This window comes from Prunus persica, chromosome G6 (genome assembly GCF_000346465.2).
Source record: "Prunus persica cultivar Lovell chromosome G6, Prunus_persica_NCBIv2, whole genome shotgun sequence".
Lineage (NCBI taxonomy): Eukaryota > Viridiplantae > Streptophyta > Magnoliopsida > Rosales > Rosaceae > Prunus > Prunus persica.
Window position 1 is genome coordinate 4108094 of NC_034014.1, and position 22939 is coordinate 4131032.

Consider the following 22939-nt stretch of genomic DNA (forward strand, 5'->3'; position numbering starts at 1 on the left):
TTAAAATCGGTTTTTTTTCCAACCAAAAAAAGACTTCTATTCTTTATTATTAACAGAGAAGGAATTCGAACTTAGGAACTTATAATTTTGGAAATAAAACAACTACTAAATGTCAATGGGGTAATAGAATTCGAATGTCGAATTTAAGACATTGCAACTTTTTACTGGAAACGACAATTTTGAAAAGAAAAATACCACTAGACCAAGATCTGAAGAGTCGACATAAAGTGAGGGTGTGTCCATAAATTGTGGCCAGGGTGTGTCCATAAATTGTGGCCAGCTGTCCTGGTAGATCGGAGAGGTTAAGCTTGTCAATAAACTTCTAATTCACGGGTAATCGGCCACACCATGCCCAAACAGATTAAAAAGAGAATCTACATATTAGAACCCTTAGTTGGCCGGCAAACATGATTTCTTTTGCGAGCATGTTCTTCATTATGGTGCTGCGTTCGACATGCATATCCGTACCAGCAATTTTCCCTGTTTGATGCCTCCGGAGGTAGATGATTTTTGGGAATCGAAATCCGAAACCAGTACAAGAGGAATGAGATCAATTTCTCATAACAATTGTTGCACGTAGGTGTCCCAGAAGTTATCATCTCAGCATGATTCAGCGGCATCCTTGTCCGGTCAATTTCTCTGTTGTTCAACTTTGCAATCCATTCTGCTATAACATCCTGCAATGTTCTCCCCAACTGTGCAATACACTTCTCAGTGATAACTTGTTCGTGTCGATTGTTTTCGTGTGCCGAAGTAGGAATTCTAGAGATGGTGTGTTCTGAGATTGGTTTAAAAGTCTCCCGACTGCACATGCGATGAGAATCACTATGTCCAACCCTTTGTGCATTCCAATATGCACCACAAAATGCCTTATCACATCCTGAACAGTGTTGAGGTACACTGATATTGGTTCGCGAAGGCATCATTCCTCCGCATGCTTGACATTGCAGATGAATAGTGTTTTGATTGCAGCGAAACCCACCAAATTCAGTACCACATTGAGGGCATGGAAGTGGTGAATCATCAACTGCCTCGTTCACATCTGAGCGAGCCCTTTTCCCACGAAGGCTTTTTCCAGAGCTTACGACAAGATTTGATCGTATTGTTGCATAGGAATTTAAAATTGCCACTTCTTCATCGGAGCGTTTTAGTGAAGAATCTGCTTTTAGTATTTCCTCCGCAATGTTAAGCAGGAAATGATTTCTTCCAACAAATTGGACAATGGCTCGACACTGGGGACAGAGTACACTTGAGCGTTTCTCCTGTGATCTCCTTAACCACTCTGAAAAGCATCCATTGCAGAAGTTATGGAAGCAAGGAGAAACAGTAACAACTTCATGCCATATATTCAGACAAATGCAGCATTTTGCATGCTCAACATCCATAGAAATCTTTAACTGCTTCTGACAAGTTTCAGGACCAGGCAATACATTGAACCTGTAGCTTAAGTACCCTTCCTTATCAGGACCTGAAGTAATTTCACTTCCACATCTGATAACAACAGTGTCTTCAGCTTGGATTACAGTCCCATCAACGAATATTGCATTTGAACTTTTATTTTGTATGGTGGCAGAAGAATGGTCTGAGCTCCTTGTTATTTTGCACCACTTCCATTTGTCAGTAGAAGAGAACAAGATCTCTGAGCAAATTACAATCTCGTCTGAGCTAATCTCAACATCTGGATATCTCGAGTCTGATGGAACAAGCTTGGCCCAGATTTCGCAAGAAGGTTTTGCACCTGAGCTTTCTCCAACTTCCGCCATCCCTTGCCTATATTCACAAAGGAACCCGGAAACCTTTAACTTAAGCCTCAGAGATAAGCAACCAACCATTTTTGTTTTCATTAAACAAGTCCAAAATAATTATATCCGTTCAACTATTTAATAGCCACAGAGAAAAACTTCATTAAATATTTAATCAACCAACAAATTCTTACCAATCATAAAACTCTCCACATCCAAACACAAACTTAAAACAAGTCAGTTTGGCACTCAAAAAACTTCTTTCCGTGAATGCAAATAGTCAGCTCCAATAAATATGCTACCGTATCCAGCCACACCAACCAAACATTTCAACACCAACAAACAGACCAACTTCAAAATTCAGAAGTCTTACAACCGCATAAATTGAGCATAACAGTTCCAATTAAATATAAAAGCTCTTAACTCAGAACATAACCACATACAAGAAAATTTCATGGAAGACAGTACGTGCCGATTAAAAAGAGAGTAAAAAAGGCTTGAGAAAAGGGGTCTCCAGCAATGGCAGCAGTTCTGGCCCGAAATGGTTCATTCTACGATTCATATATAGAACACATACAAACTGATTTTAGGGTTTTGTAATTTGTGAACGGGTGGAGCCAGAATTGTCATTCTAAGAAAGCCATTTTCTCAATTTTGAATTAATACCGGGACACCAAGATTGTTAAACCACAGAAATTGTATGTGCTGATTTCCCCCAAAAATTTCAATTCATCAAAGATCCAAACATTCATATCTAGAACCACATGTACGTATATCATATTTTCTCTATGGTCTTAGTTTTGAACCTTCTCCCTCAAGATGCCATCACTGTTGTTCTTGCTTTCTTGCATGCCCTAATCTCCACAGGATTTTACATATAGGATATTGAAGTATCTATTAGGTTATGAAGAACTGATAGGTTTCACCAAGGAAAATTGTAAATAAATAAAAAACCAAAATTTAAACCCTGATAATAAAAAATGAAAAAAAGTTTGCAACTTTAGCCAAAGTTTCATACTTGAATCCTTCCAAGTATTTGAACCACTTCAAGCAGTACTAAAACCTATGTCTAGAGAACATTACCATATTTTTCTATCCATAAAACCGCAACAAAATTCCAGCCATTACAAGAAATTAGAAATGAGATTATGAACCCACACAAAAAGAAAAACAAGAAACAAAAAAGATCTGAAGAAAGCGATACCTGTGGGAACAAAACAAGGCTGAAAGGTCAGATGGTAATAGTGGGAGTGAGTGAAACTGCCGCAGACAGAGCCCCAAGAACTAATTTAAAGAAGAAGAAGAGAACTGCGTCAGCAAAAGTAGAATGCCGAAGAAGGCTCTGTAACCAAAAAAGACAGAGATAACTGAACAAGAGCAGACACTAAGTATTGGGCTTGTCAAGACTCGGCCCGCTATTGTATTCTTGTAGTCGGTTCGCCAAAAGTTTTGATCTTAGAGTGGCTCCAGCGAAGGAGCCCAGCCCGAGGCAAGGGCAGAAAAAAAAAAAAATTTCGCTCCAGCGTGCAGCCCAGGCCCGGGTTTGGTGTGGGACCCACCAACTCGGGCCAGCCCGAAGGCCAAACCAGCCCCAGGTCCAAAACGAGGGTGCTGACGTCAGCGCTGGCGTCACGCTGACGTCAGCTAGCTGGTACGCTGCCACGTGTCGCGCTCAGTGCCTTCCGATCTGCTTCTCATTTCTAATCCAACGGCTGAGGCTTTTTTGGGTGAAAAAAATATGAAAAAAAATTCTAAAAAATTCTAAAAAATTCTGATATTTTTTTCTATAAATACCTATCAATACCCTTCACTTTCAACACCAATACTCTTACATTTCATTATACTTCTACTAATATTCACTCTTTTTACACAACATTTTCCTCTTTTTCATCTAGCATTTTGAAATTCATCCGAAATTTGAACCCAAATTTATCTGAATTTTGAATTTTGAAATTCATTCGAAATTTGAACCCAAAAATTTATCTGAAATTTGAACTTTGAAATTAATCCGAAATTTGAATCCAAATATCTTATCCGAAAATTTTATCTGATTATGAATAGTCTTGACACGTAGGAATCCGAAAATCTTATCTGAAAATATTACCCAAATTAATTATTTTCATTAAAAAATAGGAGGAAAAAACAAAAAAGTGAATAGTAATTGCCATGGCTAAGGGCAACGGGTGGAGAAACGATTTACTATTTGCAAGGGCAACCACTATTCACGTGAATAGTGCTTGCCCTAGCTCCACCCTTGCCATGGCTAAGGGCAAATGGGTGGAGTTGCTCTTACAACATAACCAAGTTTGTTTCGACCCAAAATAAAACATAACAAGTCATGGCCCGATTGATAACAATTTCAATTTTAGTTTTAATTTTTTATTTTCTATGCTAGAATATGAGGAAAATTAAAATAAGAATGAGATTTAAGATGAGATTGTGAGAGAGTATGAGAGGGGAGGATGGGAGAAATGAATAACAAAAGTGAAAACAATTTCAAATAGATTTCAGTTTTTAGTTTTTGTTTTACTTTTATTACTCCTCCCTCCCATCTTCCCTCTGAATCCCATTTTCGCTCTCATTCTCACTTCCATTATCCCTCTTTTTCCTCTATACTATAGCACAAACAATAAAAACTAAAAACTAAAATTGAAATGATTAACAAACAATCCTTGATAAGTTTCTATTCTATTTGCTTTGCTCCAAGTTTTTGTTCATCGCATTACTCATTTTTGTGGTTGGTGTAGTTGTCAATTTTTTTTGGGTGAAAATTTACTTTAACTAATCAATTTTTCTCTGTGCAGGACCAGCCATGTATCATTTGAGTGGTCGGACAAAATCTCTCTCGAGTCTCGACTGACAGCGACTTCTCATGATATTCTTACTAGTTTTGATTATTTTTGTGACCTGATTGTTGATTTAAGGTATAGTCCAACTCGAGAATTAAAACCTAAAGTCTAATTAATTAATGTGTCGGATGATCGACAAACAAAAAAAAAAAAACATAAAAATTACATGTCACTACTTAACTAACATTTTATTGGTGTAAAAACTCTTTTATGCTCCCGAATGAACCCAAAATTTATCTACATGTGGACCATGTCGTGTACGTTGTGTAGACCATGAGGTATTGTCCATTTGTGAAAGGCAAAGTACAGATAGAATAAGAAAATGATGATGATGATGAGAACAAGCAAAGAAACGCAAATTTTTTCATATAAAAAAAAGACAAATCACGATAAGGCTTCCTTCCCTTGACACGTATAATTAGCTCACACGTTACTATCTACTCTCCATCCCTCAAACTGCAGGATTGTCCATCAAATTTATCATTATTAGCTTTCTCCTACCTCCAGTCTCTCCAGTTCAAGGTAACAAATTTATCTCTTTCAGCTCCTTAGATGTTTCAGTTCATATGTGCTGCTGATTGTCTGTGGCCTTTGCTCTGTCTCTCTCTGTGACTGTTTTGGTTCTATATATCTATATTTCTACTTAGTTTTCAACTTAAAAAACATGCGGAAGAAAGAGGGGTTTGTATTGGTTTTTTGGCCTTTTCATTTATGAAATTCAACTAGAAGGATTTGTCCATGTAGTAGCATAGGTTGTTTAATTGTGCATAAGTTGCTGCTAATCAATGAAGTTTTTTATCATCAAACAGGTCGCGTTTTTCGGAGAAAAATTGTATTAGTTTACACGCATAGTAGTTGGAAGATCAGGATCAAACTCTCCTACCTGAGACTGCAGCTATGGCTACCACCAAGATATACGTAGTGTAAGTATCTATATCCTTTTTTTCTTAATTTCTTGCGCACATGCATAATGCATTATTTGGAGGCATTGGATGTTGAAACTACTTCTTGCAGGTACTACTCCTTACATGGACATGTCGAGACTATGGCACGCGAAGTACAGCGCGGTGTTAATGCAGTTGAAGGTGTTGAAGCAACACTTTGGCAGGTAAGATCTTTGATTTGATTTGATTATAATTAACAACATATGCGAATGCTTGTAAGGCAGAGTGGCCCTTTAGTTTTTCTGAATTGATCTTTGTTTGACTTGATTAGAATGGAGCAGGTACCTGAGACACTTCCCAGTATCATTCTGCAGAAGGTGAAGGCCCCTCCCAAGGCAGATGATGTGCCGGAAATAAGGCCTGAGCAACTTGTGGAAGCTGATGGTTTCCTCTTCGGGTTTCCTTCTCGTTTTGGTGTGATGGCAGCGCAGTTCAAGGCCTTCTTTGATGCCACTCATGAGATATGGGAAAAGCAAGCACTTGCTGGCAAACCTGCTGGGATCTTCTGGAGTACTGGATTTCATGGGGGAGGGCAGGAGCTCACTGCGTGGGTTTTCGCTTCTCCTCTGAAACATTTCGGCTATATATCGATTTACATATGCTCAACTTTATAGGTGCAATGCAACATTGTTTTCTTGTAGTTGATTTTTTGCCATGATCTATTTGTTTGCAGATTAACCGCCGTAACACAATTGGCACATCATGGCATGATATTTGTCCCTCTTGGCTACACATTTGGAAGTGGCATGTTTGAAATGAGTGAGGTGAAGGGTGGATCGTCTTATGGCTCTGGAACTTTTGCAGCAGATGGATCTCGTCAACCGACGGAGATAGAACTCCAACAGGCATTTTACCAGGGTAAATATGTGGCTCAATTTGCAAAGAAGCTCAAAAGCTAAACCCTTTTAGCATAACAAATACGCTTAGGCTGTGTCTGGACAGAGGCATTTCAAGATGTTATATGCTTTATGTGGTCTCAATATGAAAAGAACTATTAACCATAAGTTGATGAATGAAGAGTTCATCTCACTGCTTCCTTGATATTGCAATTGTGTAAGGTTTGCATATGCTTGTTATTAATTTGGTTAAACAGTACATACCCATAATCTGACATAATATAGTGTCCTAACATCAGATCTTTTTACTTTTATCAAAATCACATGCCTCACCTCAACTCTGGAGTGTAAAATTGGAATTGCTGAAGAAAAAAAGGTGAAAACAGATTCTGTAGGTGAATAAAAACTTCATTTATCAACAAACGAGGACTCAGCAAGATCAATAGCGCGCGCAAGAGCAGCAGCTTTGTTCTCACACTCTCTCTGCTCATCAGCTGGATCACTATCAGCCACAATTCCAGCCCCAGCTTGCAGATGAGCAACCCACTCTCGTCGCTTGTTCACATCCTTGTATGAATACATTGTATCGTACCGGAAGCTAGTTGGGAAAACAATAGTTCTCAGAGCAAGGGCAATGTCCATATTGCCAGAAAATGAAATTCCTCCAAAACCACCACTGTATGGACCACGTCTGGTTACTTCCAGCTGATCAATCAGCTCCATGGCTTTTACCTGCATTGCAGCAGAGAGCTAAAAATGAGGAGATTCAAGAATAAATTATAAGCAAGTCCATCTAAGATAGATTAGGAAATCTTCGCATCAGGTTGCATATATCTACCTACTACATGTACCAATAATGGTATGATAATCCTATCCCTAACCAATTAGGTTAACCCTCTTCGACCGTTCAATGGCTGAACTTGCAGGATTATACAGGTTAATCAACTCTTGGATTAAATGGATGGCAAATTATCCAATTAATTAGAAATGAAACAAATTTGCAAAACAAAAGGTGGAAAATGGCTGATGATGAAAACCTTTGGTGCTCCACTGACAGTCCCAACTGGCAACGCAGTACGTAGAGCATCCCAGCTAGTTAAATCATCAAGTAACTCTCCAGTGACCTGCAATGACAATTGTAAATTTTCGTCCCTAAATTAAATTGATTGTTGTTGATAGTACACTGATGAAAATAACCTAAGAGTACATTCTTGTCATCCAGACTTTGGAAATTATATCCATGAGAAAAAAAATTATGAAAGTAATGTCTTAGTTATTAATCTCTAAAAGATATTAGGCTACCTATTAAGTGCATTGCGAAAGGAAATACTTACCGTAGAACTTATGTGCATGACATGGGAATAACGCTCGATGTTCATGAGCTTCTCAACCTTGACAGAACCAGGTTTTGAGACCTGCACGAACAAATTATTAAGCACGTGATTATGGGTACAAGATACTAAAGAAACATAGCAGATTATGATACAGATCTAATAAATATAAGCAGTAGTGGTCACTTAAGGCATGAACAGAAAAGCCACCAAGTGTAAACTTTTTTAGCCGATGCTGAATAACGAAATATTGTTTCCTACCACTGACAGAAAAGATACAGTAGACTGAGAATTGCTTTCTACAAAAATAGAAAATAGTTCCACTTCATACTATATGGAACCTCCACATTGGCCCAAAGTCAACAAGGCACACCATCAAATATTGAATCTCTAGTTCAAAGCAAAGTAGACTCTTCAGACTCTCTCATTCCAGAATAAACCACTACAAAATAACACACCTTTTTGAGCGAAATTTGCAAGATGGTAACGCATATTGACTTACTAGGATGTTTCAAACACCAAGGGACAAGAATGATATACAATTAATCCATCAGAATGAATCCTCGGGACATTGGCGTCTGCCAAAAGTAGACTATTAAGGATTGCATCTCAACCTCAAAATTACAGTATATTTACAGTTTTACAATCTTAGAGAATAACATTCAGCATACATTAGAATGTGAATAAATATATAAATAGGAGAAAGATAAAAGTATAAACCTTCCCGACATCATTCCTCCCCAAGTCTACAAGCATGATGTGCTCTGCACATTGCTTTTCATCATTCAAAAGCTGTTTTTCCAACATTAAATCTTCTTTAGCTGTTTTTCCTCTTCTAACAGTCCCAGCAAGCGGTCGATTGGTGATCGTTCTCTATTAACAAAAATAAAAAAATGCACAACTGAGCAAATTTACAACTAATGAAAATGACATCCCTATGGCAGGAAAACTAAAGTAAACAAAGAAAACATAATATGTAGGACATCTCGTACAAATTATCAAAGGTCAAGTAATATTACGATTACACACATAATAAGAGGCTTAAGAGCTAGCAACAGAATAACATAAAAACTTCAGATGTTGAAATTTTTAGGACATCTAGTTGTGCTTACCTTCTTGACGTGTGTAAGGATTTCTGGACTTGAAGCAACCAGAATACAGCCTCGAGCCTGATCACATAAGTATGTACTTATAATCTCAGAATTACAAGGTGAACAGGAAAATTAAAAACAATGGTTCACTGAAAAGGAAGCAAACCTGCAAATAAGTCATATAAGGACTTGGATTCACTATCCTCAATGCTCGATAAATTTCAAATGGGTCTGCAAATGTTCGCCTCTCGAAACGCTGACTTAAGACAATCTGAAATATATCCCCAGCTAGGATGTGTTCTTTGGCTTTCAAAACTGCCTCCTTGTATTCCTCACTTGTCAAGCTCGAATTCTCCAATTCAGGACCAAAAAGTTGAGTGTTGAACTCTATTGAACCTGCAGGCAGCCTTGGGCTGAAATTGACAGTTGATACATTCTTACATCAACCTTATGATTACAAAAGAAAATGTAATGAAAAGTATGGAAAACTAACTCCCCACTAAATAAAATAAAATAATTTTTTTATATAAAATAAATCAAATAAAAAACCACACCCCCAATACCTTTATTACATAAGCATAAGTTTGAAATAAAAAATTGATTTAAAGAGGATGGGATGAGTAGAACATAGGACAGGAACAAAAACTCACAAAAGAAAAATATAAAAGAAACACGAAAGAAAGGAATTGATTACTCACGTGATAATGTCATGCACTCTAGATACCAATGTTTCCAATCTATTTATTCCATCATTGAAGGCCTCCTCAACAGAAGAATATTGATCTAATTGCACCCAGTGAATTACATGTGCTTTCTATAGTAGACAAAATTAAGAAATAAAAATGGTTATACTCACAAAAGGTAGCATCCTATTTTGTTCAAATCAAAATACAGCCAAAGCTTGCAATTACCTAATTCTCCTAGTTCTACATATGGAGTAGGATGCAAATATCTTGTTTCACCATGGAGGAAAAAGCGAACAAGAACTTTGAAGGGAAAAAAAAAAGAATATAAGCAAAAGAGAGAGTAATTTGGAAGAAAGAAACTCTTTTAGCAAAGGAAGTAGATGAATTTATGTTGACATGCATTTGAATCTAAGTGTCTCAATCTATTTATTTCTCTTCACTGAAATCTAGCGTGAAAATCTAAGTACCTTCTCCACATGATCGAAGACTATCACATCATCATAAAGGCCAAGATGAACATCAGGAAGATTTCTGTCATCTGGTGGTGCACTTGCAAATGGCAGCTTTTTCGTCTCAACATAACGCACTGTATCATAGGAGAAGTAGCCAACCCACCCACCTGGTTAAAGAGAGTGGATGTTATTAAGCACCAACTAGTGACTTCAAAGATCGCCATTGTCCTAGGACCGAATTAGACAATAATACGAGGATAAATTTATGGCAATTTTGTGACAAATAATTATATCAAACAATACATAGAATTCATGTCAACACAGTACATGTACAGATTAATAAAATGTACAGGAAGAATATGAGTAAGGCTAGTCCAAAACTTTGACACAAACAAAGTGAAAAAATTAAGCAAAGCATGTTCCCTTTTTTCAGAATAACTTCACCACAACTTCATGAGTCTAAGTTGTGTAACATTAATGAACAACATACAAGGAGTGTTGGTTTGTTTAGAACTGAGAGGATTGAGATATGGATACTATGAGAAAATTTAAAGTACGTTATTCTACCACAAAATGCTTCTGGAAGTTCATCAACAAGTTGGGGTGTCCATCCCTCCATGATTCTCCGGGGAACAGTCATTGGATCTTCCACGATCTCCTCTGTCCTACACCCTTCTCTGTGGTCCATAATGGTAACCATGTTCTCTTTTGCTACGATTTCAATGGACGGTTGGGCTCCAATAACACTGTACCGCCCCTAGCAAAAGATTGACATAAAAATTTAATAAGTGATCCAGTATTATCTAAGGTTAAACCCAAACGAATACAAATGTGAAAAAGACTGAAGGGCTTACAACATTAGAGTCCTTGGAACCCGGCTCAACTGACTCAAACAGAAAACTTGGAGCATCTCTGTCATCCTCCTTAACCAGACACCGGTATGCAAGCACAGGAGTTAAGTGATCAGAGAATATGCTTCGATACAGAGGAATTAAATTCCCTTTCTTTGAAGCCTCTACAAACTTCTCTGATTGGTCCGCTGGAGGAATTAATCACACCAATCAAACCTCACATTAACACATTACAAACAAAACTCATCTAAGGATGACAATCTACTTTCCTATAAATCAAATACCAAAATTTCTGAGAAAGGTTGGGAAAAGAGAGTAAATTTTGAATTATGATATTGTTTATATACTTCTCAATTTGGGACCAAATATAACAAAGACCACAACTATTAGTGTTCAGCTTGTAGGAGCCAAATTAGCTTTTATAATGTAAACCAAAATACCATTAAGTACAAAGCTTAGAAATTCAATTTCTTTTCTTTCCCCTGTTTTCTCCTTGACCAAACAGACACCAATACTCAAAATGTGAATGCTCAATATGCATTTCCTCTTAAAATTCTACACTTTCTCAGAAACCAACCAATCATAGCCGAGAAAATCAACATGCATATTCCACCATTTCCTCACAAGATAACGAGAAAATGTACCTAATGAAGGAGATGAGAGGGCCGAGCATCTCAATGTACGGACACGCGGAGTGGCGCGAAGCAGAGCTAGAGAGCTGGAGGCTCTGCCGCTAACGGAGACCGTTGGCGGTGATGTAAGAGTTGACGGCAGTTGACGGGAGCCAACGGCTAGGGTTTCCATGGTGAAACAAAACGAAAGCAGGCTGATTTGAACTTTCTGTTTCGGTCGGTTGAGTTTTGAATATAAGAAGTCAGTTGTCAGAGGATGATACTGGAGAGGAGTGTAGCAGAGCCACACAGGCTATTGGGCTTTTGACTTGGGCTCAACATCTCTCAAATATGGAAATACAACATAGCACTTGAATATGGAAATAAAATTATTAGAGATTATATTTTCGAAAAATATAAACACCTGAATATGTGATGCAGCACGGAAGCTTAAATTAGAAGAAAATCTATGTTTTCAATTAAGAAAGATCCTTGAATCTACGAGGAGAAAAAAAACTCTCAAAGAGAGATATTTAGTTTATAGTGAAGTTGAAAATTGACAAGTGCATACATGAACTAATATTGCTATAGATGATGCATGAACTATAGGCAAGTGCATACATGAACTAGAGTACTCATGAACAGTTATTAATGAAATACATGAATTTAACATTAAACATGTGTTTAATTTATTTATTATGTAAATAACCCAGAATAATTGTTCATTGAACCTTGCTCTTGATTATGATGCATCATCATACTCCCTTGCTTGAAGAAAACTCTGACTTTGAGTTTTTGCGAGGATTGTCAACGCCATCTAGAGGATAATACTCAAACAAGTCTGCCACATTAAATGTGAAAGAGATGCCCATGTCCATTGGCGGAGCCAATTAAGACCCACTAGGGTCACTTGACCCTTCTCAACATTTTGAAAATATTATATTTATCTATGTTATCCAAGTTGTTTTATAGCTATATTTACTATATTGACCCTTCTTACAAAGGTAAATTGTCTACAATGAACATGAATATGATTTAAATTTGTTTTCATGTCTTCATATGTCATTTATATGTTTGTGTCATGGATTTTATTTGATTTTCTCATTCTATCTAAAATCAACTTTAATACTCTTTCATTATTTTAAGTTGCTAGAATTTAGGTTATATTTACTTAGATATTAAATTTGAGATATTGAAATTTAATCATTATAATGAATTCTTATATACATTTTCCTATAAAAACTAAGTTCATTGTAATTATAAAGCCATTTAAAGTTGACCATCCTTGATAGAATTTCTGACTTCGCCACTGCCCATGTCAACTGGTAGCTCGACAACATAAGTATTGTCATTAATCTTTCGTGTGATTTGGTATGGTCCATATTTTTTATCTTTCAGCTTATTATAAGTTCCAGTAGGAAATCAATCCTTTCTCAAGTAAACCATCACTAAATCACCTTCTTGAAAAACCTTATAGCGTCTCTTCTTATCAGCGGCTTCTTTGTACTTCATGGTTGCTGCTTCTAGGTGTTCTCGAACCTCCTTTTGGACAACTGAAATCCTTTCGACCATATTTTCTGCATCGATGCTTTTCCCTAGCAATTTAGGTAAAGGGAACAAAACATGCGTGTATCTTCCACATACATTGTCCAAAACATGCTTTAGAGGATGATAATAAACAATAGTACATGGAGACACATGCTTTAGAGGATGATAATAAACAATAGTACATGGAGACTTTCTAGTTGAGCGATTAGCAATGTTGTTGTATGCAAACTCAGCTTGTACTAAAGCCAAATCTTATTGTTTGGCCTTGTCTCTAGAAATACAACGAATAAGATTTCCAAGAATACGGTTGATCACTTCAGTTTGGCCATCTATTTGTGGGTGACTGGTACTGCTAAAGTTGAGAATAGTATCAAATCATCGCCACAAAGTCCTCTAAAAGTGGGATAAGAACTTAGTATCACAATCTGAAGTGATGGATTTAGGGACACCATGCAACCGGACAATCACCTTGAAAAAAGGATTAGCAATGTTTGTATTGTCTGTTGTTTTCTTACAAGCCACAAAATGTGTCATCTTTGAATATCTATCCACAATCACAAATATTGAATCCATACCTCTTTGAGTTCGAGGTAAATCCAAGATAAAGTTCATAGACAAATCTTCCCAAGAAACCTCCGGTATAGGTAAAGGAATGTAGAGACTTGTGTTCTATGACTGCCCTTTAGAGACTTGACATATTGGACACTTCTTTACATAATTCTCCATATCAGACTTCAATTATGGCCAATAATACCTTTCTTCTGCAAGAGCTATTATTTTATCTGTGCCCAAATGCCCACTTAATCCGTTGCTATGGAGGTCGCGAATTAAATGCTCTCTCAATGATCCTCTTGGAATGCCCAACTGATTCCCTCGAAATAAATAGCCATCATAAATATGCATATTATCCACCACTTTTCCCAATTGCAATTTTTTCCAAACACCAGCAAAATCCTCATCTTCACAGTACAATTCCTTGAGACAACCAAATCCAATTACTTCAGCACGCATGGTCACAAGGATGCCCTCCTGCTTAGAGCATTTCCACCAGTTGCCTCTTGCCATGGCAAGATTAGCCCTAGGGCAGGCACTATTCACATGAATAGTGCCTGCCCTAGCCCCCTCCAGCAAAATGTGTTTCCAGCAGTTGGGGCTTGCCATGGCAAATACTATTCATTTTTTTATTTTTTTCACAACTTTGTTTACTTAAACAATTAATTTGGATAATATTTTCGGATAAGATTTTTGGGTTCCTACGTGTCAATACTATTCATATCAGATAAGATTTTGGTTGTGGTTTGTTTTTAATGTATGGAATGTTTTGAATAAAAAGGATTTTTGTTGAATATTTTCTTTATTGACTAAAAGAAAAGCAATACAACTAATAATAAAATAAAATACATGAATTAAACAAAACAAAAAATACAATGAAATAAAAGGGACATGAATTAAAGAAAACAAAAAATACAATGAAATCAAAGGTACATGAATTAAAGAAAACAAAAAATACAATGAAATCAAAGGCAAGTAAACTAAGACATGAAAGGCAAACAAACTATTTTAATGGTTTCCATCATTTAACCAATCCGTGTTGCTAGGTCCATCGTCACGAAAAAGTCTTCGTCTCATAATATCCCTTCATTCTAGCTTCCAATATTATTTTGTTTCAGGGGACATATGGCTTGTATCCATGGCCATGGTTTCCCGATCTTTTTTTTCAATGTTTTGTTCGCGTACATACTCCCTTTCTTTGCGTACATACTCCCTTTCTTTTGCATATTCTACTTGAATAGTCATATCGTGCTCTTGTTGTTTCAAGTCCATTTCAATTCTCATGGCTTGGTGCTTTGAAAGTTCCTCCAAAAATTGAGATGCATTCTTGCTAGAATTACTCCCTCTCTTCGCCTTCGCCGCCTTCCTCCCAATAGGCCTTGGCTCATTTTCAATGGGTGAGTCTAGATTCATCGGGGAATCCATAGGTGAATCCGATGCCGGCGTCTCATGAAGTGGAGTCTCGTTCAAGACTACCGTCGGACCGGTTGGAATAATTTGGAATCTCTTACAAGTCTTCACCACCTCCCAATAATGGGTATGGTTGAAACTTTTTTTCCCTTGGCCAGTAGCACCAAACCACATTTGTGCTTGTATAATCTATAAAAAAAAATGAAATGGAAATGCAAGAGAATTTTTAAAATATTGGCAATGCAACATGTAAAAAAAACTAATGGAAATTAAAGAAATAAAAAAAAAATGCAACATGTATTAAAAAAAACTAGAGACATATTAACAAAATATATAAATTGCAAGAAACATTTAAATAGAAATTAATATGACATAGAAATTAATAAAAGAAAAATGACAAATAATTTACCTCACTGCTAAGATTTTCTCCGTTTCGATGGTTGTCAATCGCTTTTGCTAAGGCATTTCTCCATTTCCCCAGCTCTTTATTAAGAACTTTCCACCTACTGGATAATGTCATTTCTGTACGTGTAGAACTAATTGCCCTTTCACAAAATGCTTGATGAATTTTTTTCCACATATGAGAAAATTTAATCTCATTGCCCGTTACGGGACAATGACTAACTTGGACCCAAGCCTCACACAAGCTAACATCTTCCATCATGCTCCATGCCCCTCCATTTTCATTAGAAGAACCCATAATATGCTAGAAAAAAATTACAACTTCAAATTGAAAAAATATTGAATAGAAAGTGAATAAAATTTGAGGAGAAAGTGAATAATAGTAGAAGGAGAAGAAAATATATGAGGATTTGGTGTTAAAAGTGAAGAGTATTTGTTGGTATTTATACACAAAAAATTCTGTAATTTTTTAAAAAAAATTCGATTTTTTTTCAATTGTTTTTGGCAGAAAAATTAGCTGCCGTTGGATTGAAGAAAAAATTCTAATCGGAGCAACCAGAGGCCGCCACGTGTCAAGGAGCCGTTGGCGGCCATTGTAGCGCTGATTTCAAATCTCCAGGGCTGACGCCAGCATGGCGTCAGCTATTTTGTCCCAGAGCTCGGGCCGAATTCGCCTTCGGGCCTGCCTATTTTGGTGGCCCCCACTCTCGCCCGAGCTGAACCTTTGCTGCTGGACTTCGTTTTTTGCCCCAAACCCCCCCCAGCCCGAGTCCACAAGCACTGCTGGACTTGCTCTTAAAGCACCAGCAACACGATCAAAATTGCACTCGTAACTAAATTTGAAAATCAACTCATAATTAATTCTTCTTGCAGTCACTAAAACAAGCTTTCACAATCTCTTACGTATCAACTGGACCTGCACAGTTCAGTGCTACAATGATTAGATCCTTCTAAATTGGAACCAAAATCATATTAAGTTAGTTTGCTAAAAATTAAAATTTAAAAAAAAAAAAAAAAAAAAAAAAAAAAAAAAAAAAAAAGAAGGGTGCCGCCAGGTTGCCAATGCATACAATTGGAATAAATCTAAAAAAATAAATAATTCAAATCATTGAATCCCGTTCGAACATTGAACACGGATGCCGTACTTTCATGAAAAGAGAAAGAGAGATTGAGGCCAAGAAATTAGTCATATTATATTGAAGAATGTCCATGGCCGACTCTACACGTTCCAAAGTACAACGGTCGACAACATTTGAGCTATGATCATCCAGAGAAGAACTATTCAAGAAAACTATGGAGTCCTTAACACATTGCTTAACGCAGCTGTAATATCCAGGAGATCGACACAGCTCCATTGCAAGGCAATGTCCTTCGCATCCATTGTAACAGGTCATGTTAAGAGTTCTTCTCTGATGAGAAATTGAAACCCTATTGATAGAAGAAGCCACATTATTGCCTTGTAAAACAAGAAACACAAATAATGCAACCAGCAATGTCATTAAATTCATATTGCAATTGTGTGTATAATATTTCTAAATATCCATGGTTCCCTTGAGCAATTTATAGTGTAACATTTTGACTGTATATGCAGATGATTGGTTGCATAGAAATTGTGTGTATATATATAGTGAGTTCGATTGACGGATCCCTCAAATAAGCTTATTTGAGAGACATCCTTGTAGAGCCCATCATACATTGTATTTCATTAATCAAAATTGTCTATTTTGTAGATATTCATTCGAAGATCATCTCTGCAAAAAATCACTGAATCCTATATCATTTGACTGCTCAATTAAATTATTGAACTTTAGTACTTTCTTAAAGCATCGTATTCATTGATTTTGTAAGACACAATTAGATGTCTAAACGGTATCCGATTTGTCTTATTTTTTTGTAAGGATGATCTATGAATGAAGACCTAAAAATTATTTGGATCATTGAAAAAAATTGTAGGGTAAGGGCGTCCCTCAAATAAAATTATTTGAGAGATCCCTCAATAGAAGAAGACTGTATATATATAAATTTATTTGAAGGATCCCTCAACCGAAGCTCGCTATCTCGCTATATATATATATATATATATATATATACAGAGAGCTTCCATTGAGGGATCCCTCAAATAAACTTATTTGAGAGACACTCCTTGTAGGCCACACTCCGTATTGTATTTCATTAATTCAAACCGTCTGTTTTGTAGATACTCATTCAAAGATCATCTCTACAAAAAATTACTTGAATCCGATATCATTTGACCACTCATTTGAGTTATTGAAATTTTAGTACTTTATTGAAGGAACGTGTTCATTGATTTTGTAAAACACAATTAGATGTCGAAACGTTTTTCGATTTGTCTAATTTTTTGTAAGGATGATCTATGAATGAAGACTTAAAAAATAGATGATTTGGATCATTGGAAAAAAAATTATAGGATACCTTAAAGGGTGTCCCTCAAATAAAATTATTTGAGAAATCCCTCAATAGAAGGAAACTGTATATATATATATATATATATATAACTTTTTAGATAAAGATCAAAGAGAAATCCTGGAATATTTTATTTGTTGAGAAAATCAATTTGATGGCTTTTCAGCCTCTCTTGCTACTAATTTTGGCTTTACAAAGCCATAGGCTAGGGGTCACTATTTAAAAATTGCAGTGTTTAATTGGGATATAAATTGGAATAGTGATGAGCCTTTGTTTGCAGAAAATCAATGTGTTTTTCCATTTTTATATAATTTATTCAAATTTTTTTTTTCAATATTAAAGTATTCTATGATAAAATAACTCAATTTTACTACACAAGACGAGAACCTGTAAATCACATTGAAGAGTCAACTCAACTGTTATTGTATTTCTTTTTGGCAAGCCAACTGTTCTTAATGTGATACCAACTCAGATTGCAATCTGAAGCTAAAGAAACAAATCAATTCAATTATGTTTTCAGAAAGAAAAAGAATGTACAACAATTAGTAAAAGCACTGACAAAGTTACATTCTTCAGTATAACATAAATTATTCAAAGTGTTTTCTCTATTATTTTGTTCTGTATCTTAAAAATAAAAAATGTATGGAGGATGATATGGCAAACATTGAACTCTTGGGCAAACGAGTTCTGAAATTAGACGGTTCGCATCATTGGTAATCTGCATTTAAACAATAACATGAAAACTATAAGAAATAAACCAAGACAACAATAATTTTAGCTTACAAATCATCAGCAAGTCAGTTTTCATAGGGCAAAGCTATCATTTCTTATTTCAACTGCAATGAATAATCTTTTACCAGCATGTACTATTTACTAAACCTATGCAGTCAAAATGAACATATTCATTCTTTTGGTTGATCACATTCACTGCAATGCAGTTATCTAACTGTATGAGATGCAGAATTCATACTCAAAGAAAAAGCATTTCAAGGTAAATGTAAAAGGCAAGGTTTCTGACCTTCTATTGAAATTTGAAGCAGGATGAAAATGCGGGTCACCAAGATCAAGCATAAGAGAATGATGATTCAGAGTCCATATTCTCTGAACATAATTATTGAAGGCAGTTCCGAAAGAAACGAATTCCCTGTTCAAACATGAATAGCTAAACATTAAGAAGTTGAAAGAAATGATAAGAATACAACATAAATGGAAAGCTCAGTTTAAGAGGCTTAGATATGTGTCCTCACCTGCAAAGCAAAGGTGATGTCTGCTTCATCTACATTCAGTGTTACTCTTTTAGATTTTTCATCTCGACATTGACCGCCCAGCTTCAGGAGGCCCTGCACTTAGGATTATGCCTCAGTAAGTAACTTATTTCTCCTTCTCCAAGTTGGTAAATTAGTATTAAGTCTAATTGTGTAGTAACAGAGAACAGAAATACTATGACTGTTATACTAACAATGCTTTTTCTTACCTGGTCACTTAGCACTCTGCACATGCTTGAAAACTCAAAAACTCCAACTGGGGGAATTAGTGTTGATTTGCAGATGTCTACGTAAGATTTATTTAGCTGCAAATGTGTGACAAATTCAGAAATCAGTAACATAATTTTTCCATGCTTCCCGTTATCTTTTATCGTCAAACAATGGCCAGGAAACACACCTCTGTTACAGTTGAATCCTTCTTTTTCCTACGGAAAAGCTTCACAGCAGAGCAAAGTATAATCTGTGGAGAGAAAGGACAGTTGTATTAAGATTAATTATATGAGATGCAGGGAGCAAATATAAGACTGGGGTAAAATTAGTTCACAGCGCTTGAATATAAAAACCTAAACTGCTTGGAACTAAAGACATCATTTTTCAAGAATTGAAATACTCTTAAGTCCCACAGCCTGCATACAAGTACAAGTAGTACAAATCACCAGAAGAAGGATTACCTGTTGATGTTGCGGAAGACATTGTACGGTATCCACTACTGGTGATTTGTATGTCTTTGACAAAGCAGCAGCCATATGACCAATTTTCACCTGCAACACACGCAAGTGAATATTTAACATTTATATACTTCAAAGTATTTACTTGAAACTCTTAGGATTTCAGAATGTCTTGGTACTAATAAGACCTTAGAGTTACAAATGAATCAAATAAAGGTCATGGAGTTGGAAAAATCATGAAATATTGTTGCAGGAATGAAAGGATGAACTTGAAAAGAATGCTTGATAAGAAAATGATACTGAACAAGGAAAACAAAACTACATTTGTCAAGAGTCTTGTGGGGACCAATAGGGATCACTTACAATATCAATCTCCGGTTTTTTCACAACTGGAGCAGGAGCCATCTGCTGCTCAAAAAATGCATCTACTACTGGTGATGAATTCAAGTTGTCATTAGATTCTTTTAGTTCCGCTTCCAGAATCTCAATTGCACTCCTGGAAAGTAGTTAGCAAAAGTTAGCCTCATAACCCCACACAAAGCTCCTACAAGTACAATCAAAGTCACCATCCTTATTGAGACATTTGCTGATACTAATATGACCCCTAAGTCCTAAGGCATTTACATTTTCTGATATATTGATGAATCTAAGGCGCTTGCTCCTTTCGTACATATTCTCAATTGCACAGTCAAATTCTTGCACTTTTTCTACAGTTTATGATGTAACTCAACCAAACTAACCTGCAAATACAAAGAGCTTTCCTCATATCTCCAGATGCAGCAGCAACTTTCTGCCATTTTTCACAGTCAGTACTCAGCCTATCAAAGTGCTTATAATATAAAGAACGATAATACAAGGATCTTCTGGAGAATATAATAAACAGCAAACTCACTCTAGCACAAAGTTCCAATGCTTGTGGTTGAAAGACGGTGTGAGGTAGTGTCTGTTGGAACAGAATAACAGCTGTTATTAAGTAACACTAGATACCAAGACAGTAACACTAGATACCAAGACAATAATTAGTTTCTCCTCATAATTAAAAAGTATGAGAGAACAAGACTTGTTATTACATGCAAAAAAGTAGCACAAACTTACCATTAGCCTCTCTTGAAGAATCCTGATAATCTGCTCCACATTGTAGGCCCGAAAAGTTATAACCATAGGCTTGCCTAAAGCAAGAATATGAAAGCAAAAACATCAGTAAGTACTACACCCCAAATACAGTTTAGCTTCTTATTGCGCAAAAACAAGGTAAAAATATTAGGTATTTGGACTCACAATTTAATGACTGAAGTCTTGGAAGAAAACGATCAGCCAGGTCAATGGCATTTGCCACTCCTGCAAACATAACAAGAATATGGATCTAAACACAATACAATCTGCAATGGAGTTAAACCAACTTTACAATTATTACCTATGAGTATACATCTTGAGAATGGGTACGTTGTGAGCATGAAAAGATCATGAAGCACCGCCCGGTCTTTAGTAATTAAAAAATCCAACTCATCAGCTATTATCAACCTGAAAAAATGGAAACCACTTGAGTATAACCACACTCTTGATGATAACATCCAATTTGTTAAGATGAGCAACTAAGCATTCAATGTCATAAAGACATCCTGCTCATATCTAATTTTTTAGATTTTTAACCCCAACAAATATACAAGGAAAGGAGCAATGTGTGTTTATGTGGGCATCAAATATTGCATGGATTGTGGCAGATTGAGGATAATTTGCTTACGTCATCTTCCTTCTAGATGTCTGAGGCTTTTGAGAATACAAGTTCTGGAGAAGCTGCAGGGCTGAGGTAGTACTTTTAACTTTCTTTGGTGGTTGGTCTTTACCAAGTATCTGCCAATGCAAACCAAACCAAACCAAATGTAACCACATTCTGCTACTATAACTTATAAGTTATAATCAACAATAGAATAAGCTGTAAGTATCATTACCTTGCTAAAAATATCAGAAGTCTTTGTTAGAGAACTGCAATTCAAAGCCAGCACATCTGGCTCCTGAAATCCAGCCTGGTAGTAAGATCAATTCACAGTTTTAAAACTTTGGATTGAAATAAACACAAGCACTCAACAACAAACACATTTTAGAACTTAAAAATGAATCAAACATTCTAGAGATTTTGTCATCTACATAATTAAGCACCTAAAGTATTGAGGTACAATAAGCTCACCTCTCCTGCCCAGTCAACCAAAGCTTGTTTCACTTTTTCAATGGACAACGATTTTCCAGTACCGGGGCAACCACAGATATATAAACTCCCAGCCTTCTCTTGCTCTACGCATGCCTTGCAGAACTCCAAAACCCTCTTCTGCTCGTCTTCGCGGCACGAAACAGTAGACGGCACAGTTGACACGTGTAATGCCTCCTTCGCCTCACTGATTTGCTTAACATCTACAGCCAAAACCATTTGTTAATTCTTAGACCAAACAAACAAATTTTCCCTGAAATTGAAATTGATTTTGCTTAAACAATACTTGCCTTTGGGATCCCATTTCGGTTTATCGACTGATTTCTCAACTGATTTGCAAAAAGTTTGAACCTTCTTTTGGCTGAAATATTTCTCAATTCCCTGCAAACAATTACAGATGAATCAGAAACGAAAATCAAGTCCTCCATGAAATTAAACCAACATCTTAATCAATCTTGCACAATTATTAAGCGGTTTCTATTTCATAAAAATTAAAGCGAATCTCACATCTGCGGAACTGTTAGCGCAAGCACTGAGCCGCCGGCGAGGCGATCCGAGTTTCATAGGCTTGGATATCGGACTAAGCTTCATCGGCGACGAACTGGATCTGAGCTTCCGCCTCTGAGGAGTTGAATTGCCGGCGGAGCCGACCGCCTCGGGTGCGTTCTCCGATTTGACGGCCATGACTTTGTCGTCGTTGAGTTCGAGGCTGCGTTTGGCAATGGCAGGCATTGTGTTTGAAGGAAAATGAGAAAACGAAGGCTTGAACTCGCGGCAATGAAAATTGTGTGCAGGCGCGCTGGGCTTGAACATGCGGGAACGAACGGGTGGGAACCCATAGATAAAGGTATTTTTTCCGCGGGAATAAAAATTCGTTTTGGCGCGCTGGCGCGCGCGAGTTACAAACTCAGGGGGCGTGACAACCGATATGTATGTGTCCGAAGGTGGGCTCCACCCGGTCGTGCTTGGTCCAGGCCCATCCATAGGAGATGAAGGTTAGGGTCCTGTCGACACGATTAGTTAAACGAGTTATATTTGTGTTGATTTATACCCTCGCCTTTTTTTTCTTTTACA

The 22939-nt window shown here is 36.6% G+C and overlaps 4 protein-coding genes across 6 annotated transcripts; 1 reads left to right on the top strand and 3 right to left on the bottom strand.

The window, feature by feature from the left end:
* On the bottom strand, positions 11–3426 carry LOC18773028 (E3 ubiquitin-protein ligase CHFR). Its single transcript, XM_007207387.2, has 2 exons — positions 2947–3426; positions 11–1770 (listed from the first exon to the last, which is right to left on the bottom strand). The coding sequence occupies exon 2, from the start codon at positions 1761–1763 to the stop codon at positions 375–377; it is 1389 nt and encodes a 462-aa protein (XP_007207449.1). The 5' UTR covers positions 1764–1770; positions 2947–3426; the 3' UTR covers positions 11–374.
* On the top strand, positions 4963–6648 carry LOC18774340 (probable NAD(P)H dehydrogenase (quinone) FQR1-like 3). Of its 3 annotated transcripts, none has more exons than XM_007205861.2 (5): positions 4963–5113; positions 5401–5514; positions 5606–5699; positions 5807–6082; positions 6209–6576. In XM_007205861.2, exons 3-5 carry the CDS (start codon positions 5620–5622, stop codon positions 6432–6434), a joined length of 582 nt encoding a protein of 193 aa, XP_007205923.1. In that variant the 5' UTR covers positions 4963–5113; positions 5401–5514; positions 5606–5619; the 3' UTR covers positions 6435–6576. The 3 variants fall into 3 exon arrangements, with proteins under 3 accessions (XP_007205923.1, XP_007205924.1, XP_020422812.1); XM_007205862.2 differs by having other exon boundaries at positions 4968–5113; positions 5817–6082; positions 6209–6648; XM_020567223.1 differs by lacking the exon at positions 4963–5113 and adding an exon at positions 5121–5272 and having other exon boundaries at positions 5817–6082.
* On the bottom strand, positions 6545–11886 carry LOC18772863 (anthranilate synthase alpha subunit 2, chloroplastic). Its single transcript, XM_007205128.2, has 11 exons — positions 11427–11886; positions 10786–10970; positions 10499–10688; positions 9947–10098; positions 9492–9607; positions 8960–9206; positions 8815–8871; positions 8423–8575; positions 7706–7786; positions 7409–7495; positions 6545–7103 (listed from the first exon to the last, which is right to left on the bottom strand). Exons 1-11 carry the CDS (start codon positions 11584–11586, stop codon positions 6780–6782), a joined length of 1752 nt encoding a protein of 583 aa, XP_007205190.2. The 5' UTR covers positions 11587–11886; the 3' UTR covers positions 6545–6779.
* LOC18772185 (cell division control protein 6 homolog B) lies at positions 18218–22781 on the bottom strand. Its single transcript, XM_020565327.1, has 17 exons — positions 22373–22781; positions 22156–22246; positions 21848–22068; positions 21612–21686; positions 21404–21513; positions 21077–21183; positions 20941–21000; positions 20758–20831; positions 20555–20605; positions 20403–20452; positions 20026–20158; positions 19666–19755; positions 19392–19454; positions 19204–19299; positions 18977–19069; positions 18748–18873; positions 18218–18447 (listed from the first exon to the last, which is right to left on the bottom strand). The coding sequence occupies exons 1-16, from the start codon at positions 22676–22678 to the stop codon at positions 18841–18843; spliced, it is 1653 nt and encodes a 550-aa protein (XP_020420916.1). The 5' UTR covers positions 22679–22781; the 3' UTR covers positions 18218–18447; positions 18748–18840.

Coding starts and splice junctions, on each gene's coding strand:
- LOC18773028 (XM_007207387.2), bottom strand. CDS start 1,763: ATGGCGGAAGTTGGAGAAAGCTCAGGTGCAAAACCTTCTTGCGAAATC.
- LOC18772863 (XM_007205128.2), bottom strand. CDS start 11,586: ATGGAAACCCTAGCCGTTGGCTCCCGTCAACTGCCGTCAACTCTTACA. Junction 7,496..7,705: donor TCATGCACATAAGTTCTACG/GTAAGTATTTCC, acceptor TTGTCATTGCAG/GTCACTGGAGAGTTACTTGA. Junction 7,104..7,408: donor CTGTCAGTGGAGCACCAAAG/GTTTTCATCATC, acceptor GCTGCAATGCAG/GTAAAAGCCATGGAGCTGAT.
- LOC18772185 (XM_020565327.1), bottom strand. CDS start 22,678: ATGTTCAAGCCCAGCGCGCCTGCACACAATTTTCATTGCCGCGAGTTC. Junction 21,687..21,847: donor TGGTTGACTGGGCAGGAGAG/GTGAGCTTATTG, acceptor TCTTACTACCAG/GCTGGATTTCAGGAGCCAGA. Junction 20,606..20,757: donor TTCTTCAAGAGAGGCTAATG/GTAAGTTTGTGC, acceptor CTGTTCCAACAG/ACACTACCTCACACCGTCTT.
- LOC18774340 (XM_007205862.2), top strand. CDS start 5,489: ATGGCTACCACCAAGATATACGTAGT. Junction 5,515..5,605: donor ACCACCAAGATATACGTAGT/GTAAGTATCTAT, acceptor TACTTCTTGCAG/GTACTACTCCTTACATGGAC. Junction 5,700..5,816: donor TTGAAGCAACACTTTGGCAG/GTAAGATCTTTG, acceptor AGAATGGAGCAG/GTACCTGAGACACTTCCCAG.